Source organism: Glandiceps talaboti, chromosome 15, assembly GCF_964340395.1.
Source record: "Glandiceps talaboti chromosome 15, keGlaTala1.1, whole genome shotgun sequence".
In the NCBI taxonomy this organism is placed as follows: domain Eukaryota; kingdom Metazoa; phylum Hemichordata; class Enteropneusta; family Spengelidae; genus Glandiceps; species Glandiceps talaboti.
In genome coordinates, this window is record NC_135563.1 from 17,714,807 (window position 1) to 17,735,194 (window position 20,388).

General features: G+C 35.7%; 2 protein-coding genes across 2 annotated transcripts; both read right to left on the bottom strand.

Annotated features, from left to right (window-relative positions):
* Nucleotides 1–2,707: 2,707 nt before the first annotated feature.
* Nucleotides 2,708–11,867, bottom strand: LOC144446522 (heme A synthase COX15-like). Its single transcript, XM_078136302.1, has 11 exons — nt 11,734–11,867; nt 10,424–10,550; nt 9,904–9,987; nt 9,180–9,343; nt 8,598–8,720; nt 7,944–8,130; nt 7,076–7,249; nt 6,019–6,100; nt 5,531–5,685; nt 5,249–5,362; nt 2,708–3,906 (listed from the first exon to the last, which is right to left on the bottom strand). The coding sequence occupies exons 2-11, from the start codon at nt 10,541–10,543 to the stop codon at nt 3,775–3,777; spliced, it is 1,335 nt and encodes a 444-aa protein (XP_077992428.1). The 5' UTR covers nt 10,544–10,550; nt 11,734–11,867; the 3' UTR covers nt 2,708–3,774.
* A 1,152-nt stretch (nt 11,868–13,019) lies between these two features.
* LOC144446467 (E3 ubiquitin-protein ligase RNF103-like) lies at nt 13,020–18,934 on the bottom strand. Its single transcript, XM_078136234.1, has 4 exons — nt 18,475–18,934; nt 17,814–17,944; nt 17,022–17,137; nt 13,020–16,675 (listed from the first exon to the last, which is right to left on the bottom strand). Exons 1-4 carry the CDS (start codon nt 18,698–18,700, stop codon nt 14,815–14,817), a joined length of 2,334 nt encoding a protein of 777 aa, XP_077992360.1. The 5' UTR covers nt 18,701–18,934; the 3' UTR covers nt 13,020–14,814.
* Between the last annotated feature and the right edge of the window lie 1,454 nt (nt 18,935–20,388).

Sequence of the window (20,388 nt, forward strand, 5' to 3'; positions counted from 1 at the left end):
TTTCAACTATTACGCAATAATGCGTTTTTGCAGTCCAAACGGCCCCAATTTCGCCTTTTTTGACCTTTGTGAAGAAATCGACTTTTGGCGATGAATACTACCCTTTACAGTTGACCTATCATTACAAATGCATTAATTAAAGTGTTGCGAGTTGTAAGAAATCTTGGTTAAGTTTATAACGAAAGTATGACATTTTTCATAATTTTTGTTTTAATTTTTTCAGAAATATTTATTTTAATTTTTCAAAAACCACTCTAAAAGACGTGTTTGATATTATGAAACGTAAATGAGATGATTTGGTTTGGCCGTGGACACGTTATTATCGGTTACATACAAAAAAGTCGCATTTTTCAACTATTACGCAATAATGCGTTTTTGCAGTCCAAACGGTCCCAATTTCGCCTTTTTTGACCTTCGTGAAGAAATCGACTTTTGGCGATGAATACTACCCTCTACAGTTGACCTATCATTACAAATGCATTAATTAAAGTGTTGCGAGTTGTAAGAAATCTTGGTTAAGTTTATAACGAAAGTATGACATTTTTCATAATTTTTGTTTTAATTTTTTCAGAAATATTTATTTTAATTTTTCAAAAACCACTCTAAAAGACGTGTTTGATATTATGAAACGTAAATGAGATGATTTGGTTTGGCCGTGGACACGTTATTATCGGTTACATACAAAAAAGTCGCATTTTTCAACTATTACGCAATAATGCGTTTTTGCAGTCCAAACGGTCCCAATTTCGCCTTTTTTGACCTTCGTGAAGAAATCGACTTTTGGCGATGAATACTACCCTCTACAGTTGACCTATCATTACAAATGCATTAATTAAAGTGTTGCGAGTTGTAAGAAATCTTGGTTAAGTTTATAACGAAAGTATGACATTTTTCATAATTTTTGTTTTAATTTTTTCAGAAATATTTATTTTAATTTTTCAAAAACCACTCTAAAAGACGTGTTTGATATTATGAAACGTAAATGAGATGATTTGGTTTGGCCGTGGACACGTTATTATCGGTTACATACAAAAAAGTCGCATTTTTCAACTATTACGCAATAATGCGTTTTTGCAGTCCAAACGGTCCCAATTTCGCCTTTTTTGACCTTTGTGAAGAAATCGACTTTTGGCGATGAATACTACCCTCTACAGTTGACCTATCATTACAAATGCATTAATTAAAGTGTTGCGAGTTGTAAGAAATCTTGGTTAAGTTTATAACGAAAGTATGACATTTTTCATAATTTTTGTTTTAATTTTTTCAGAAATATTTATTTTAATTTTTCAAAAACCACTCTAAAAGACGTGTTTGATATTATGAAACGTAAATGAGATGATTTGGTTTGGCCGTGGACACGTTATTATCGGTTACATACAAAAAAGTCGCATTTTTCAACTATTACGCAATAATGCGTTTTTGCAGTCCAAATGGCCCCAATTTCGCCTTTTTTGACCTTTGTGAAGAAATCGACTTTTGGCGATGTATACTACCCTCTACAGTTGACCTATCATTACAAATGCATTAATTAAAGTGTTGCGAGTTGTAAGAAATCTTGGTTAAGTTTATAACGAAAGTATGTAATTTTTTAAAATTTTTGTATTAATTTTTTTTAGAAATATTGATTGATTCATTGACTTACTGACTGACTGACTGACTGACTGACTGGTGGGTTGGTCGGTCAATTGGTTGATTGTTTTTTTTTCGAGCAGTAGGTCTAAAACAAAATTATTTTCAAAAATGTGTTCTCTTATTAATTATAATACATTAAAACATGAAAGAAAACATCAGGCAAAAGACACAACTGACATTCATCAACCCATCCCGGTCGCCTAGGTCTGTATCTGTATCATAACATTTGTCATTTTTATTAATAATATGAAACAGAAAATTACGGGTATCAGATAGAGTCACAGCCAAGGTAAAGACAAATTAGATATGGATATGGCTCCGAAGGTGTTAAGTTAGATAAAGGAAGACAGACAGACAGACAGACAGACAGGCTGGCAGGCAGGTAGGCAGGCAGGCAGACAGACAGGCAGGCAGGCAGCCGGGGCAGGCAGGCAGGCAACCGGGGCAGGCAGGCAGGCAGACAGACAGGCAGGCAGCCGGGGCAGGCAGGCAGGCAGGCAAGCACACTTACCGATTTCCTTCGTTTAGGGTCAGGATGATTGTGATTAGTTCGATTATTCACCTTTATTTTCATACATTGGGATACTGATAACATCACATAGTCAATGAATAGACACAAATGTGATAACAAGAAAGAATGAAGTTTGAAAGCATTCATGTACAATGTTGTCAGAAATTCCAAAAGGAGGAAACCATGGAAAACTACCAATCGTCACTATTTCATTATTGCAGTTGGCTAAATGATTGTATTTTATTTACTTATTTTTGTATGCTTTACCATGCTTGCTAAAGCATGATGTTACACAATAAAGATTGATTAATAATAATAACACAAAATATTCATTCAATCAGCTGTATATAATAAATGTAGGAAATGTTTCAAATATAAAACTGAGAAATTTAGTCAGTTAAAGTTATTAGCGCTAGGTTTGAATCTTTGCAAGGAGATTTAGCATTACTACATATTTATCACACACCTCTAGAATCACACTAGACTCTGATGATAATAAGAATATGAAATAAATACCTCAACGTTGGACGAGAGTTTTGTATAAACTTTTAGCACTTCCTTTATTTGATTCCAAAACATAAATATCTTACAGAAAGAAACAATTCTTTGCATTTCATCGGGGATGCATACACATCATGAAAGATCATGCTATGATAGTTGTGCCACAAGCCATGTGTTGAAAATGCCATATCAAACTTTTCTTTTTGATTCTAGATGCAATTATGGGTTTTCAAAACAAATATTTTCCAAGTCCACCAAATATTAACATAGCCAGAACTATCAAATCTGTTGGCAACATTAGGATTTTACATAAGAGTCTGAACTATAAAGCCAACTAGTGTAAACTGCCCAGGAGGATAGCTTGGTTTTAACATAAGAATCCACAAGCTCAGCAAACTCACTTCCAGTATATTTCAAAATAAAAGTCAAACTGTATATTTATCTCCAAAACATGTCTACTATCACTAATCAGAGGACTGGTCAAAACTAAACTCAACTGTTCCTTTCCAAAACCAGTACTTAGAAAAGTAAATATCCACAGTCTTGCTTGCCAAATGTTATCACAGAGCATCTTCCTAATTTAAGGTGAATCATAGACAGTGGGTGAATGAAGTATGGTCCAAGCACCAAAGCCATCAGGGAATGACATCACCACTTTGGCTTATTATTAGGAAGACATATTGTCACTAGTCTTGCAAGCGAGACTAAGTAACCATGTGGATTTATCTCTAACTTTGAACTTGTCCGTTCCAAGTTTTCAGTTTGTCATAATAATTCTTAGTTTGCTGTCTGCTTTGTTAGAACCAAAACCTATAAATAACATTTTTCAATTTCTAAAAAACACAAATTCTAAGTACAAGTCAAAATCTTGAAATAATTTCAAACAAATAAAGAAGAAATCAGGTCGTTTGATGTAAGGATTTTGTGGCAGCTGAGCCAAAAACTAGACAAGTCTGATGTGTGTTGCTTTAAGGTGTGGAGAAGACGAAACCATTCCAAAATAAGCCCTATAGTGATATGTTTTGTAGTAGCATTCTGTAGCATTCTTTTCTTCTTTACTGAATACCCAACTTCTAAGCTGTCATCATGCAATCCAGTGTCTCATATAACTGTTTTTGTCATAGAAATATTCACTTGGGCATTTTCTTAAGTTCGTTGAGAAACCACACTGTGAATGTTAACAGGGCTACGGACCCTGACTGATGACAGGCTGCTAGCTTGGTTGGAACGTAATACAGTAAAGTGCAGATACCCAGGGTTACCTGTAGAAATAAATGAAACAATACAAGGGATTATACCATGCATATGCCAAAAAATATGCAATTTATACTCTGGTCGTTCTACACCATGACAATGTGAGTCTATGTCATTGGTTTGGCTGTGTTAGAAATATGATTCAATCATTCAAAATTGCCATTACTTTTCCCAAGTTTTCTTTGACATATTCCAATACTTTTCTTCATTCAGTCAGAAAATACTCATGACCTCGTCTCATAGTGACAAACCCCCCTTAGTTGAATGAAGAAAAATAATGGTGAATAACACCGAATTGTATCAAATACATTTTTTGATTTATTTGTATTATTTACCAAACACAAACTTGAAACTGTTAATGAAAAGATTGTTGACTACAACTCTAATAGTCTTTGCGACAAAAATTTACACACTAATTGTAACCTTTTCACTCTGACCGGGCTGTGAAATTACAACAAATCATGAATATATATGAAATCCTCCAACTACAGTTGTAATGGTCAAGGAAACTTGAATCCCAGCCACAGCCCGGCCTGCCCTCTATGGCAACAATTTAGCACTAATATATGTCCTATTCAAACTGCATCACAAGTTTATACTTTTATGGATGATACATTCTCATTATCATTTATAGATGCCTGATGATCAATCAGAACATCATTTAATCAGTGGTGGATGATTACAACCCATAACACCAAAGTAAAGAGTTTCTTGTATGTACCACAATCGTTGATAGCATATCAAGTGCAAATGTATACTGTTTCATTTGCTAATTGACCACATTAGAAAGGCCATGCTAGGCTTGTAAATAAACCAATTGAAACAGTACACTTTTACATGTGATATGAATGCTATAAACTAGCATAGCACATAGTGAAAGTGCTTTACTTCAGTGTTACTGACAAGTTTATTCTTTTTAATTCAGATATTTTGCTCAATTTGTGTAAATATGTATACAAAGCTATAGAGATGAGAACTTCCAAAGCAAATGCTATGTAATATATTGTTCTCTCACTTTTGCTATCTGTACGACAGAAATGAATTTTCACTTTTTGTAAACTTTGCATCTGGGCCGATGGCCTAGAAATGCAATATACATAAATGTAGCACCTAGAGAAAGTGCTTTACTTCAGTGCTACTAGTTGTAAAACTGGAAGCACAGCTTAATCTTTTGGTGACAAAATATACAATGTTTAGGAAGTAAAGCAATTGTGGTAAATCATGCAGAAGGAAAGTATTTTATCGCATTTTCATTCTGGGTATACTTTTTTTCTCTGTAAAACACTATTTTTGTTGTTTTGTAACTGAAAATTTAGACTTTAGAAATTGAGAGTATGTGCTATACATTACCTGTAGAGAAACCATGCCAACCATTAAGTTGGAAGCCAGTCTTGCTCTAGAGTGTAGTGGAACACGTCTTGAAAAATACCACAAAGCAGCGACGATACAGGCTGTTGAAGTGCCCTGGTAAGGATAATTTGACATGAATTAGTTTACTACATAATACATAATACCATGCAACCACTCTATGGTTAAACTTTATACCCCCAGTAGTTACGACATTTTTCAAATGAGTTTTTCTCCAGTTTTGGTGGAAGTTCTATAATAAGGACTTGCTCATGTAATACTTACCAGCAATCTGTGGTCAAACTGTACAGTTGTTGCATTTTCGAAAAAATTTCTCCATGTCGGTGCAATAGCCAGAATATCATCTGGGATCCATCTGTCAGCCATCTTTGGATACGTGTTGTAAACCAGTCCTGCATCAAGACCAGCTACGAAGGCACCTGAAAGGTATTACACAAGAAAATGATTTCTTCACATCAAAATATGTTGTATTACCACTATACTCATATGACTGGCTTGTAGAAATCTATTTTCCATGATACAGTGAGAACTAGTTTTATGAAATAGCCTAAAGGTTGGGGGAGGGAATACATGGTAACTAGAACCCTAACGACCAGACAATAACTATTCATTGCTGGGTACCCTATCACTCACTCCTTTGCTTTGCATTAATTGGCTGACTGCTGTTTGTTTTGCCCTCACAGATTTGGTCAACATTTGAGATTGAGTTGACATGAATGAAGTGAGATATTTCCCGACCTTTCAACACTTACCAGAAAGTGCAGTTAGAAAAACCATTGCTAGTGTGAAATGTGCAGACTTTCTCAGTAACGGAAGATAACGACTGGCTGCCACCTGTCAATCAAAAAAAATTGAAATCTATCAATGAAGGTGTTTACAAACTTGAACAAGGACAACAACCAAACATTTCTAAACACGTAATTTCCCGACTACTAGTCTATCACCTTACGGAAGAATTTCACAGAATATTGCATCTACACAATGTTTTTTTATTATTATAGTTTTTAAAGTGATAGAATGCTCATCTAGTTGTGCATTGGTACAAAACAGTCTTGAGAGCACTAAGCTAATCACATGGCCACACATAGCTTCTTACATCTACTTGATACAATATCATGAATATAAGGAAGTGAAGCAGGAAATTAATAACATCACCCTGTCAAGTTGCAGACACTTTTTCTCTGTCATTATATGTATTTTACGGAGTCATGATGGTTCAATGGTTAGAGTGGCCAGCTCAGCAATCTGCAAGGTGTTGGTGTGAGACTCATCACCATCATTTGTGTTTCTGAATGGCTAAAATACTTAGACAAGATTTGACCATGATTGTGCCCCAGTCAAATAAACTGTATAACTGGGAACCAAGTAGGATAAAGATTGTCCTAGGAAGGATCTAATGGTAATTGCTGACAGACACTGCAATAAAGTTAGCAGAGTATTACATGCCATTGTATCATTAGTCCAGTCCATCCCAGGGGCACACATTCTACAACCCATATCACCAAAGTAAAGCGTTTTCTATATGTACCACCATCACCATCGTTTATAGCATCCATATCAAGTGTAAAAGTACACTGTTTCACTTACTAATTGACCACATTAGAAAGGCCACATGCTAGGATTGTAAATAAACCAATTGAAACAGTATATTTTTACACTTGATATGAATACTATAAATGAGCGTAGCACATAGAGAAAGTGCTTTACTTCAGTGTTACCCATCGTAAGTGCTTCGAGTACAATGTGTGAAAGTGTTATAAAAATTTTCATTGTTATTTATTAGAGAGGATATTGTACGTCAATATTTACCGGATTTTTAGGCTGTGGTAGTAGGTGTCCTAAACCAGTCCATAACATCAATGTATACAATGCTAGGGCTGATCCAAGATGTGAAGCAAGTCTATACTGTGATACACGGGGTATGTCATGTTCCTTTACTGGCTCTTCTAAACCACTCTTCACCATATACCATCCCAATAGACCCTGGTAAATTAATAACATTATCACACACAAATAATTCTTTTTCTAACAAGACTATTAAACATTCATATACTGGTAAACTAGTCACAAAGTACTACATGGTGCAGACATAATGAAAGTTATAAAGTATTGCCTCATGCACTAACATCAAACATGTGACCACATATGCTCACAGTCACTAGCACTTTACATGGAGATGCAATTACTACATCCACTTGTCAAAGTTTCCTGAGAGTCCGTCTGTGATTTACCAGTGTGATGTTAAAAGACACAGAACTAGAGGAACCCTCATCAGACCATTTTGTCTTTCATAGAACCAACAATTAAATGTAATTAGGCGCACCTTGTTGACTGTGTACTGTAACATGTTTAGCACTCACAGGTAAAGTTTCAGTCCTCATGCAGTGCTATTTTCTAAACAACTGTCTTAAATGGATGCAAAATGTATGACCTCATTTTAAAATGTGCATTACACTTTTCATAAATAGCTGTAAACTATATAACAGAACTATGCTGTGTTGAGCCTCGTGGTATTAAATTTTCATTGTGCAAAAAACAAGAACAACCATTTTATTTGCATCTGTACTGTTGACAATGTCATATAAACACCAATACTGATTGTCGTATCTGTAGGTTAGGGTCATCATGTGCGGAACGACACAAAAACAACATGACATTTATAAATGTTATGTCTTACCTGGAAGAGTATGAAAGATCCATAGATAAGAACTCTAGGCTTCATAGCTTTACTGAACCATCCTTTCCTCCAGAAATACACAGCAGGCAGTGCAAAGACAAGTCCAATGGCCCTTCCCCACATACGATGTGTATACTCCATGTAAAATATCCACTTGAATTCTTCTAATGTCATCTCATGATGTAAACTAATAAAATAAAACGATGACTTCATACAATATATATTCTCATTTCAATTTTTGTCTAGAAGTAGAGACTGTTGTGATTGTGGTTTTTCTTCCATGATGCAAAAACTTTATACAATTGACATCTTGTTCCTAATCCCTTTGCAATATTATTTTAAAAATTTGTGTTCATTGCCCACTTTTCAAGGAAATCAACAATCTTTAATTTCCAATAAGTTACATAACACAATCATCAGTGGCCATATTGGATTCTGTTACAGTCACTGGTGGCCCATATTGGATTCTAAAATGACTTAAAATATTGATATTATTTCCACTTCTACTTAAAAAATGGGTACAGAGACCATGATTTTTAAAAAAAAATGTTTCACTGAGAATGTGTTTTAGTTTTCTTGAACAAAATAACAGCATCACTTTAAGTTTTTTTCAAAGACACTATATATGTTAACATTCAGAATAATTAGACATACTATTTATATTCTGGATATTGCTGATATCGTTCAAATTCTTTTTTCCATTCTTCAGCATTCCTTGGTGGTTTCATTCCTTTGATTAAATGCCAGTCTGTCATTGACAAACCTGATTCTGTTAACCTGTAAAAGTGAACAATATGAATTACTATTAGCAGTATACTTTATCTACAAGAAAAATGTAAATACAGTAGTGTCTAATTCGACTCATCTAGTAATTGTGAGTGATGTAAAGTTGTTATTCCACTCAAACTTTTTGAAAAAGCCAGCTGAGGCATGAAACCAGTCAAAGATTCAAACCATTTTTGTACTAAATTATTTCTGATATAAAATTTGTAAGACATAAATATATTCTAACTTTTCACAAACACTTACACTGTCTGTCATTTTCTTAGTAATGAGAAGTAAGTACAATTCTGATTGGAAATCTATTTGTACCACTATATTCTGAGATTTGACTATTTCTGCCTGCTAGGATTGAATGGATCACTGGATGGGTTGGTAGCAAAAATGGCACGCAGGTGTATCAATGATAGATTCACAGCAAAATGTTCACAATATGTACATTAACACACGTCTTACCTTGTGATGCCTCCTAATACTACCGCACCAACTACCATACCAGAGCAAAGAATTAACCAACTACCAACAACTTTCCTTCCAATATTTGGGATACCAGCAACTAATTTGTTGACAGATGCTTCAGACGTTGTACTCATTAAACGACGTTGACATAATGTGTTGGTCTGTAATATCAAATTAAAATATGTGTACGTGGTAGGAGATGAAAGTAAAAGGCTTTCTATTTACATAATTAATTTATTCATTAATAAATCTAATTAATTAATTAATTAATTAGCAGTGTGCTTGCAATTATCTTACCTCCACCTCAAAGAATTTTATTCGAAACATCTATTGATTTGACTAATTTTTGGTACTATCATCTACAACCATTGCACTCTTTTTATAGTTACTTGTACAGATACAAATACACATAGCATAATATAGCATAACATAATATAACATAACATAACATAACATAACATAACATAGCATAACATAACATATAACATAACATAACATAATATAACATAACACTACATAACATAACATAAAATACAGGTATCAGTCATATGATTTACAGACATTAACCTCTTTACAATTTGGTCTAGGAGCAGGCTTGATTAAATTTTACTGACCACATGTCTCCTCTATGGTACATATCTAGTACAGAGAACACACCATAAATGGGAGATACAATATAAAAAAGAACTTTCATTATTTACATGTAAAAACCACTACTTACCCTAAGACTTGCTGAACCTAACCTTATCAATGGAGCCCATCTACATGCACTGGATAGTCTTCCTGTACTTCCTGTACATAATGGCTGTGAACAGTCAATAATCAAGGAAATGTGTAACATAAAAACAAATCACTAAGATGCAAATTCACTGAACAAAATGCCAGCCATTTTCATACTTGGTTACAGAAATTTGTGATGGTGAAATTGATAATTTGATTGTAGTATAATTCAAATTTTAACTTATTCCCGGTGTGCACATACATGCATCTCCACCAATTTCAAATTTTGTGTGAGAAATGGTTTCATGAGAATTTTCAGGCACCAATATGAAACATTGCCTTCACACATGGATGGACAAAACCCATAGTGTAGCTCCCTCATCCCATCCCTTCAGATGGTAGGTGCTGTGCCTGTAGGTGGTGGTGACAGGAGGTTACTATAAAAAGCTGGCAGATAGAAATTATGCATAAATACTTGAGACAAAAAAATTACAAGACTATGAAAAGTACAATAAACTTACCACTTTGCTGTGTGTCTGAAAGTTCCTGACTTGTCTGAGGGCGCTTTGGCAGCTAAATTGTCGTATAACAGATGTACTCTGGCCAAGATGGCTACCACAAGTAAAAATCCGAGGAAACATCCTCCTCCTGTAACAGATGTCATAGATTGTGACACAATAAATAATTGATTGAATCATTTTGAAATATTGAATGTTTCTGTACAAATTGTATTTTACCTATCCATTGATTTATTTAACACAGCTTAACTGTTACCTAACTTATGCCATATATATTACTTTGTTCAAGAACTTTGCTGTTTGCTATCTGTCCATTTCAGCAAAATTGTTACATTATGGGATATACTATTATTATATTTAGTGTTTGTTTTGTTGTATTTCTATATTGGTCATGAACTTGAAGTATGTATTTTTTTATATTTAGTTTTGTCTCAAATAAAAATCCTACATGTATACTACTATATAGTAACTTACAAATTCGTTGGGATCTGGCAAATGGCAACTGTCATGATGTCTTTGTACTGTACTGTACTGTACTTTGTACTGTGCTGTGCTGTGCTGTGTTGTGCTGTGTTGTGTTGTGTTATGTTGTGCTGTGCAGTGCATCACTGGAAACACTGCACTACACTGCACTGCACTATACTAAATACAACGTATTACATTGTATACATTAACCTTTAGACACTTAAGTGGTCTATGATGAAACCATCCAACTATACTATCCTTTACCTCTCAAGACTTCACAATACAGTACAATATTATACTAAACTGTGATGTGCTGTATTGTACTCTACTACATGACACTACATTGCACTGCACTGCACTGTACTGTACACAATCTACAATACTGTATTTTGGATCATACATTGTACTTCCATGTTTGGATCTATCTCCCTATGATAAAACAGGCTTCTAATTCTTCTATGCCTGTGACTGCACTGAAGTATACAATCACGTGTGTACATGTACTATGTTGTTGTTCTTGTTGATCGTGACTGGATAGATATAGATGCATTAATTTCATGCTTGGTGTACACACTACGTGCAATGAAACCCTTGAAGAATAACACCAGCTCTGGTAGATAGTGATGGACATGACTGAAATGAACACGTTACTCATAAACTGCGATCTACATGCACGGTGTCACGTTATCAAATCGATGCTTTGACCATGATAACCCGACCTTACTTACAACATGCTTGTTTGTTTGTTGGAAAGTCTGGATATTGTATCATTTATCGTATGCCAGTTTCACCGAGTTAATAATGTCGCATGATATCTCTTTATATTTTAGGTAATTTAAAATACTCACCTTAAATATTCACAGTCGCAATATTTTAATTTCAGTCACTCAGGGTCGTGGAGGCCGAGTCACTACTAGTACTACACTGACTAGTCTTCAACGCTTAGCTAATTGAGACCCTCTAGCTCGTTGGTAATTGTTCCGTCTTATAAAACTGTTGAATAACTAACTGTAACGGCAGCTTGATTTTTGTTTTAGTCGCACTTCACCTACTCTTGAACAGACATGCGGTCTAAGAAATAGAATGTAGACTGTTGTATAAAATATATTTCAGCGTTTGATTGAATATGAATCGAGAGCAAGTGGCCCAGATTACGGTGACCTCAATGTGAACCTGATCACGTGATTACATTATTATAATGACTAGACTTGTGAACTTGAATGAACTCAGAAATGAGGATGGGAGTCAGGTGACTTCATAGCAACATCGGTACATCACATTATATTATCAGTCACTAAACTTCATCTAGAGACCGCATGTGAACTTTCCAAGGCAAAATTCATATATTTTAATGGTCAATGCAATAATGCTACAGGCTGCAGGCCCAGGGCTACAGGTCACTATAGGTATAAAGCTACTGGCTACAGGCCACTGGTCATTGGTAAATGATATTATTAATACAACAGGCCACTGGTCATTGGTCAATGTTATAATGCTACAGGCCACTGGTCAATGCTATAATACTACAGACCATTGGTCATTGGTCAATGTTATAATGCTACAGGCCATTGGTCACTGGTCAATGTTATAATGCTATGGGCCATTGGTCAATGCTATAATACGACAGGCCATTGGTCATTGGTCAATGTTATAATACTACAGGCCATTGGTCATTGATCAATGTTATAATACTACAGGCCATTGGTCATTGATCAATGTTATAATACTACAGGCCACTGGTCAATGTTATAATACTACAGGCCATTGGTCATTGGTCAGTGTTATAATACTACAGGCCACTGGTCAATGTTATAATACTACAGGCCATTGGTCACTGGTCAATGTTATAATACTACAGGCCATTGGTCATTGGTCAATGTTATAATACTACAGGCCATTGGTCATTGATCAATGTTATAATACTACAGACCACTGGTCAATGCTATAATGTTACAGGCTAATTCAGTTTCCTATTAAACTGATTGTGATCTTTGTTCAGTTTTATTTAGATCAATGTCATATAAATATTATTTTTTATTAGTAGTATAACAGTAAATAGGAGACTTAGCACTACATCACAGCTAAGACCTAGCAGCTGACGATATAAATCACACAAACAAGTCAGATGTTTCCATTTCATTTATTTTGACCATCAACTACAGTCATCAACTATAACATTGATTAGTGAATAACATCACAGTGTAACAGAGCAAAAAAACCCAACTGTATGAGCAGCTTCACCAACACAGCTCGAAACACAATGCCCCTTATGTTCATTTATTGTGGTTTAATGTACAAGCTGTTCTAAGCCACATTATAAAATGAACACACACCATACTTTTAGACGTGATTTTCTTTTCAATCATGGCATGGTTTAACAAGCTAAATTTATGTTTCCTACATTTCAAGCAGATTTTCACAAAAGTTGTTAGTCTGGTTCAGAGATAGACACATCCAGTGTTCTCCATACAGAGTTTATGGGATATGGCCCTGCCTATCACATCAGATAAACAATTAAAATTAACATAACAAAACATTCTATCCCTCAGCGAAGCGAATTAGCTGATATCCTATCAGAAAATCTAGAGAATACTGCATACAGTTACTGAGACAGAAACAGATAATACAGTTACTTATTCATACAGTGCACTCATACACTTAAAACTTCCAACACAATTTTGTAGTCCTCTAAATGATCCCTTTCACTGTAGCCAAACATTATACATGCACGGTTCAATAATTTCACGATCCACGCCAAAGTGTTCAAATCAGTCTTTTTTTCTCTAACATTTCGTTATTCTCTCTGCACCCTAGTCAATATTAAAGTGGCACAAGCTGAATATATAAGTTTTCACTGCAATTAAAATACTTCCTTTCAAACTTGAATAAAACTTTTCTAGTATAAAGTTAACACTGGTGCATGTCTTCTATGGCATAATAGCTGTCTTCTGGTGTTGTTAGAATTATTGATTGCATTGTATGGATTTCCTTGACATTTCTTTATGTATAATAAATTACGTCATCAGATCTTTCATAATCTGAATATATTAATACAGGTTTGAATTCAGTCAATTGCATGTGACAGTTGAGTATGCTTCAGTATATAGAATACTGCAACTACCTTTTAAATCTGCAGCAAAAATTACACCATATAAACTCAGCATGTGCCCTTTTATGAATGCTGTATATATATTTGTTTAACAGGCATGAATGAGTGTGCTTTCACAAACATTTTGCTATTTCTTTGAATTTGTCGACTAAACAAAGATCGGTCCAACGGCAGAGAATGCACACTGATTAAAATCGGATGTGGTGAATACTACTGGATTGCTATATGTACCTGTATTTCCTTTGTATATTGTTGTTTACTTTTTATTTTGTTGTTCTGTGAATGATTGCCTTTTTCCCAATAATAACATCATCAACAACAAAATTGAAAACGACAATAACAAAGGAATATGAGATAAATAAAGAAATAGTACCACATTCACCACATCAGCTTTTAATCAAGATTGACTGATGCGATATTTGTTCCCCAGTTCGGTGGAACTATTTGTAAGTTTCAGCTTACGCATACAAACACATATTTTGAGACATGTATAGTTGGACACCTGTCAAACATGACGCTAGAATCTTTGCACTGAATTCTGGGTATAACATTAGATTTAAGAGAAACTCTGTCTCCAACGTCTATGGCATAACAGCTAATAAAATGTCATACATTCTTGTGTCTGTTGTTCTCTGCTCAGGGTTTTCGTTGTCTTTGTCATTCATTTTGTCTTTTTTGTCTGTTTTTATCTTTCTTGTGCTGTATCAGTTTTTTTTGAGTAAGATAATAAAAAAAATTAAAAGAAAATTAAAAAAAAAAAGTCACAAATTTTTTTTCTTCAAAGACTAACAAGATGATTTGATGTGAAAATAATGTTTTATTAGTCTCTATGTTGATGGAATCGATTTCCTCTCTTGTAAGCTGGCCATCTACACACAGGGCAGCAATGATTACTGGATTCCAACCACAGCACAATGCATTTATGATGATAGCAGTGACCACATGGTAATCCACACAGCACTTGTCCAATCTCATAATTATCCAGACAGATTGCACATTCACTGGCTACTATCATTCCGGCGGGAATAGATTCATCATAGAACTCAGCATCATCCAGTGAAGCGGTATTTTCACAATTACAAGACAAACAATTATCCCAGTGTAAGGATTTAGAATCGATATCCGGACTGGTCTCTTTGTCGCTTTTTGTTGCCGAGTCACTGAAATTGTCCAACTCAGATGTTTCATCATTTGGATTAAAAAGAACTGCAGAATCCCTGTTATCACCTTGAAGGTCTTTATCAAACTCTTTACTATTTTCACAACCTAAAGTCTCTGGATAATCATTGCCTGCTTGGTTTCTATGGGAACATGTACACATTGGTAGACTCTGATCGTCAGTATCACTGTTGCTATACTTTGTGTCACTGTTACCATGGTAATCTTGTTTTGTTGAATTTTTATATTTTCTTCCATTTCTCTTCTGTTTTGGATTCTTTTTCATGTCTCTTGCACATAAAGGACAATGACAACTACAGTCTGAACATACATCATACGTTTCGGAAATTTTTTGATCAAAAGCTGTAGACTGCAGCGTCTTGTCTTTATCATCTGCAGAGCCACAGTAACATTTTGAAGTTCCTCTTCTGTCACATGGCTTTACATAATATTTCCACACAGGTAGCTCCTTGATGTATTCAGTTGGTATTACAGGGTGCAACCAGAAGTCTGGAACAGCCAGCCGTTCCAATAATAGATCTAACCCATCTTCCATCAAAGTGACGTCAATAGGGCCATGACTTCGAAACCTGGTTCTGAAGAGTAGACTGTAATATTGCTGCATTGTTTGACGCCACCATTCGCTGATATTCATGCTTTCCTCAGCATTTGGTTCGGATAATCCACACTGCTTTTTAACCAAAGTGAGTGCAATTCCATAAACTATAAACGACACAACAATGAGTCCACTATGATTGCCGTACAGAATCCAATCTCTTCGTAGCCATCCGATGAACTCAGTAGCGCTGACAGCACGGACAATTCTATGGCTAAATTTACATACACCTTCTACATAGCTTAACTGGACGATCCATAGAAGTGGCATCCACAGTATGATGGTTATAATGTTACACTTGCCTGTTTGCCAAATCACCTTTATTAATCGTCTGACAACACTTGTACTGTTGTTTAGAAATAACTCAAGCGAACAAACCAGATTGACTATCAGAAGACTGAACAAAAACACATCATTGACTTCTGGATAAAATGTCTGCAAGTATAAGTCCATGGATCTGTAGTTGTAAAACTCCCCTTCTTTGGAACCGTAGTGTATCATAAATTCCGGAGTAACTATGAGATATGCAGGATACTTTGTGACACCAATTTCTTTAAGTAATGGTTCCATGATGTTCTCATCGACGTGGTATTTTCCAAATTTGAATCGTCCCGTAAACTTTACGCTGAGTCCAGAGAAGAAGAGCGGTGAACGAGGTTGTGTTGAAAACAGAATGACTTGAAGTGACGATTTGTTCTTCGATGTTTCAATCCAGTCTGTTTGTAGTTCTGTTGGTCTGTGGATGGTATGGACATGGAGGGAAATCTGTGTACTGATCCATTTTAACACGGGCTGAACTTTGTTAACGCCATCGTAGGTCACCATGATTACATTATCCTTCGGTTTGCGACCTTGAGGTAGGGTGAGAATGAGACTGGACCGTGTCCAACCTTTCCTTTCACAAAACCTGCAATGACACAAAATAATTCATTAATTTGATAGCCTAAGAGTAGACACCTGCTAAATCCTTACTGAAGGGGTCCATGCAAAATTAATCATTATACAGGTTTCCCAAAAACTTAAACAAGTACTGGTCAAGTGTTTTTTTATGGTTTGGAAACCCTGGTACCACGGGGGGAAATCTGATAAAAACTTGCATAGATTTTCATGTACCATATCTTTAGTGGGGAACCCTGAATAATTTGTTAGACACTGATATTGAATTCCCTATTATATGTGTATGGCTGATCTCATTCATGAATTACATGGTTGGTAGTGTTAGTATATACCGGTAGTATAGTCACGCTACACACCTTAGATCTGAGTTGCAATGAAATATTCCAGTTCTCACACCAAATCGGGAGATTTTCTTGACCAACGATACCCAAGATGCATCAGGTAAATATGTATACTGCCCTCTAGGGATGACCTGAAAAGAATTGAATGAAAACAGTTAGCTGATGTGGTCTAAAGATAAATACAGCAAGTTCAATTAACCAGAACATTTGTTGGCACTACTGTACATATTTCACTGAAATCATGGGAGTTATGTTTGAAAATTGTCTCTGTAAGAAGATTTATCCAAAACCCTAGTCTGAGCTAGAGCTGCCACCATTCTCACCAAGTGATTTAACTACGGAGATCATGTTGTGGAACAACTTCTCTGCACAGCCATCTTGAGGACTATCACAGAAGCTGTGTTTCCCAGGACTCTCTGGGGCTAGTGGACACCAGAGGGATTATTACTAGCATACACGAACAATATGACATTCCCATTATTATTATAACAGCTGAGATAAACAAACTTTTAAAAATATCTTCAAATTTGTTTTGTATGTAATCACATACACTGTATAGTACATACCTCATAATGTGTAAAAATCACTCGGGTTGCCAAACAAAATCTGGTATAATTTTGTGCAAAATTTGATTTTTTTCAACAATCAAATGTCCAAAGTGAGATGTAGCAGCATGTATGGTGCAGGGTGGTGATAATGAAGTGAAATAGCCAAAAACACACCATACAACAAGGTTATACCACTGATTCGTCTCCTTGTTACCACGCCAACATTCATATACACATAAAAAGCAAATGGCTGCCTAACCTGAATGACCCATGCACTGTCTTTCTTGTCCTCAACTTCTTCATTGAAATGAGCAGCACAGGTAAAACTGGTGCTTTCTGATGATTCCTCTTCTTTTGATGCTGTTAACACTTCACCTTGGGTTAGATCACCTACAAATGTTACATGGATTTATTGGTTGTTTTGATTACATGCAAACATGATTCTACTGTTTTTGTTTTTATAATTATATATTGACCTTCTTATTTAAGCATGTGTACTGCATCTGTCTGTTCATCCCCAGCATCTGAATTATTAGGGCCTATTATGCTATTGTGAGCAGCTGCCTAACTCTGTGTATACATGTGTATGTTATAACCACAATATCAAATAATTAAACGAGTGGATTTAGTTGTTTCAGTTTTATAAATGTATTCATCCATAGACCCTTCACGAGGGTCGATCATGTATCTAAAAATGTAATGCATACGTATGATGTGTAGCTAGTTATATTTTGTTGTTCATGAAGTAAATATTACATTTCTGCAAATTATTTAACCCGGTATTATGCATGTAATATTTGTAAACTGTATACCATAGAGTATGGAATCATTACAGGAACATGGGTATTTTAATAATCTCGCTAATAGATCCATGACACCATTAACTGCTGAAATTACAAATGAAATTGACACATCCATACCGGAAGTAGTTACTAAGTCTGACAACTCCCTTTTCTCCAGTACCCCGTCGTAACTTAGTCCACGTTGATCCAGAATACTCTTCAGTTCTTTCACGCTGACAGATAGAGGGTCGACTAACTGGAAAGCTAAGAAGCCAACTTCGTGCCATGCTGCCAATTCAAAGAGACGAACGGCGAGAAATAGCAATGCAAAGTATAGCAGTACAAAGAGTAACTTGGTAAACATACTGCAGTACTGTTAATGTTTAAAGTCCCACGTCATCAAAAGATTCGAAGCAAAGATTCACATAGGGTGATGAACGTTTGCGGCGCCATAGACCTCCAAGTTAGATGTCCACATCGTTGTTAGCGTCACCACGCCAGTGTTTCGATTAATCTCGCATGAAACTAGGAAAAGTTAGCCGGGTAAACTGTGACAGCCTACAAGAATACGGCGTCCAGGTATGCAACCGGGAATGCTGCCCGGCTAACAACAATTAGATGACGCAAGATGGCGCTAATACAGTACCCCCTAGTACGTTTGTTATTTACAATTGAATCTAAATCACATCACAGTAAGCGCCACTGTACTAGAAGGCCGATTATTTCCTTGTCTGTGATTGAACAGTATCATGACAAAATATGGTTGGAAAATATGAAGGACTGGAAAGCTTGTGACTGTTTTGGACGCTTCAATACACTTACGCAAACCTCGGCACATAAAAAATAAGAAAAAAACCCCGGAAAAGTGACATAAAATGGAAAGCTTGTTTTACAAATTACTTATTTACCTGTAATCAGACATTGCTTTTACACTTCCCATGTTACCGGTAATATTTTTGCTCCCTTTTCTTACAGGACAGACATATTGATTCTTGATCAACAACACTTCGTCGAAGACATAAACCCCTAACTTTTAAACTGACTCATTCATAATTTGACTTTTGATGACATATAAAACTGCCATTTGGTCTTTATTATGAAGGTCATGAAATAAAGTGATGTAAATGATATGTAGTATCTGACAGTTGTGCCAGGTTTGCTAGAAACCAATCCCAAGCATGTCAGCTGTATATACTAGATATGTTTAATCGTAGATACTTAAATTAGGTTTTCAGAGCTAGTGGACACAATGTGAATCTTTATGATAAAAACATGGCTAAAGAACATGTTGTCCATGTGTGGACTATTCTACCTGACATATATGTACAAGGTTTTAATAGTCAAAATCGCCCAATGCATGTAAGACGTGTACATAGACCCTTTGAACAATCCTGGCTATTTGACCTTGAACATGAAGGTCACAATCAAGGTAAACGTGTCATTAGAAAGTTAACCATCAATAACATATGTATAGACACTCAAAGACCATTCAGTCATTGCCAAGAATGTCAGAAAATCAAAGGTGTCATACATATGCCCACTATAGTATCAGTCGAAAACTCCATAAACGTCATGCAAACAGCGCCATCAAGCGGTCTCCCATGGTCCAATAATAGGGCGTGTTCAAGAATTTAGCACTGGGTAGTGTTTATTAGGTATGGGTGCATAACAATAAAACATACTTTTTTATGACGATATCGCCACTCATTCCCACAGTCAATCAATACAGCGATAGGTATGATAGTAATATATAAACTTTCATTTGAAATGGAGAGCAAAAACAACAAAATAATATTAGAAATCTGAGAAATCATGAAAAAAATGTTATCCCTCGTGGACCCTGTACCGTCAAACAGGCATTGCCCAATAACAGGAGGAGGGTACAGATTGTTGCAGGAGGAAACCGGAGTACCCTGGGAAAACCTGCGTTGTTCGATTGTGTGAAACTGGACGACACTCTTCTTACTTACAGCGTGGCAAATTTAATCAAACCTGAACCCCGACTGCAGTGGTAAGTGGTAGGTGGTTAACCACTTGGCCACCGACAACCCT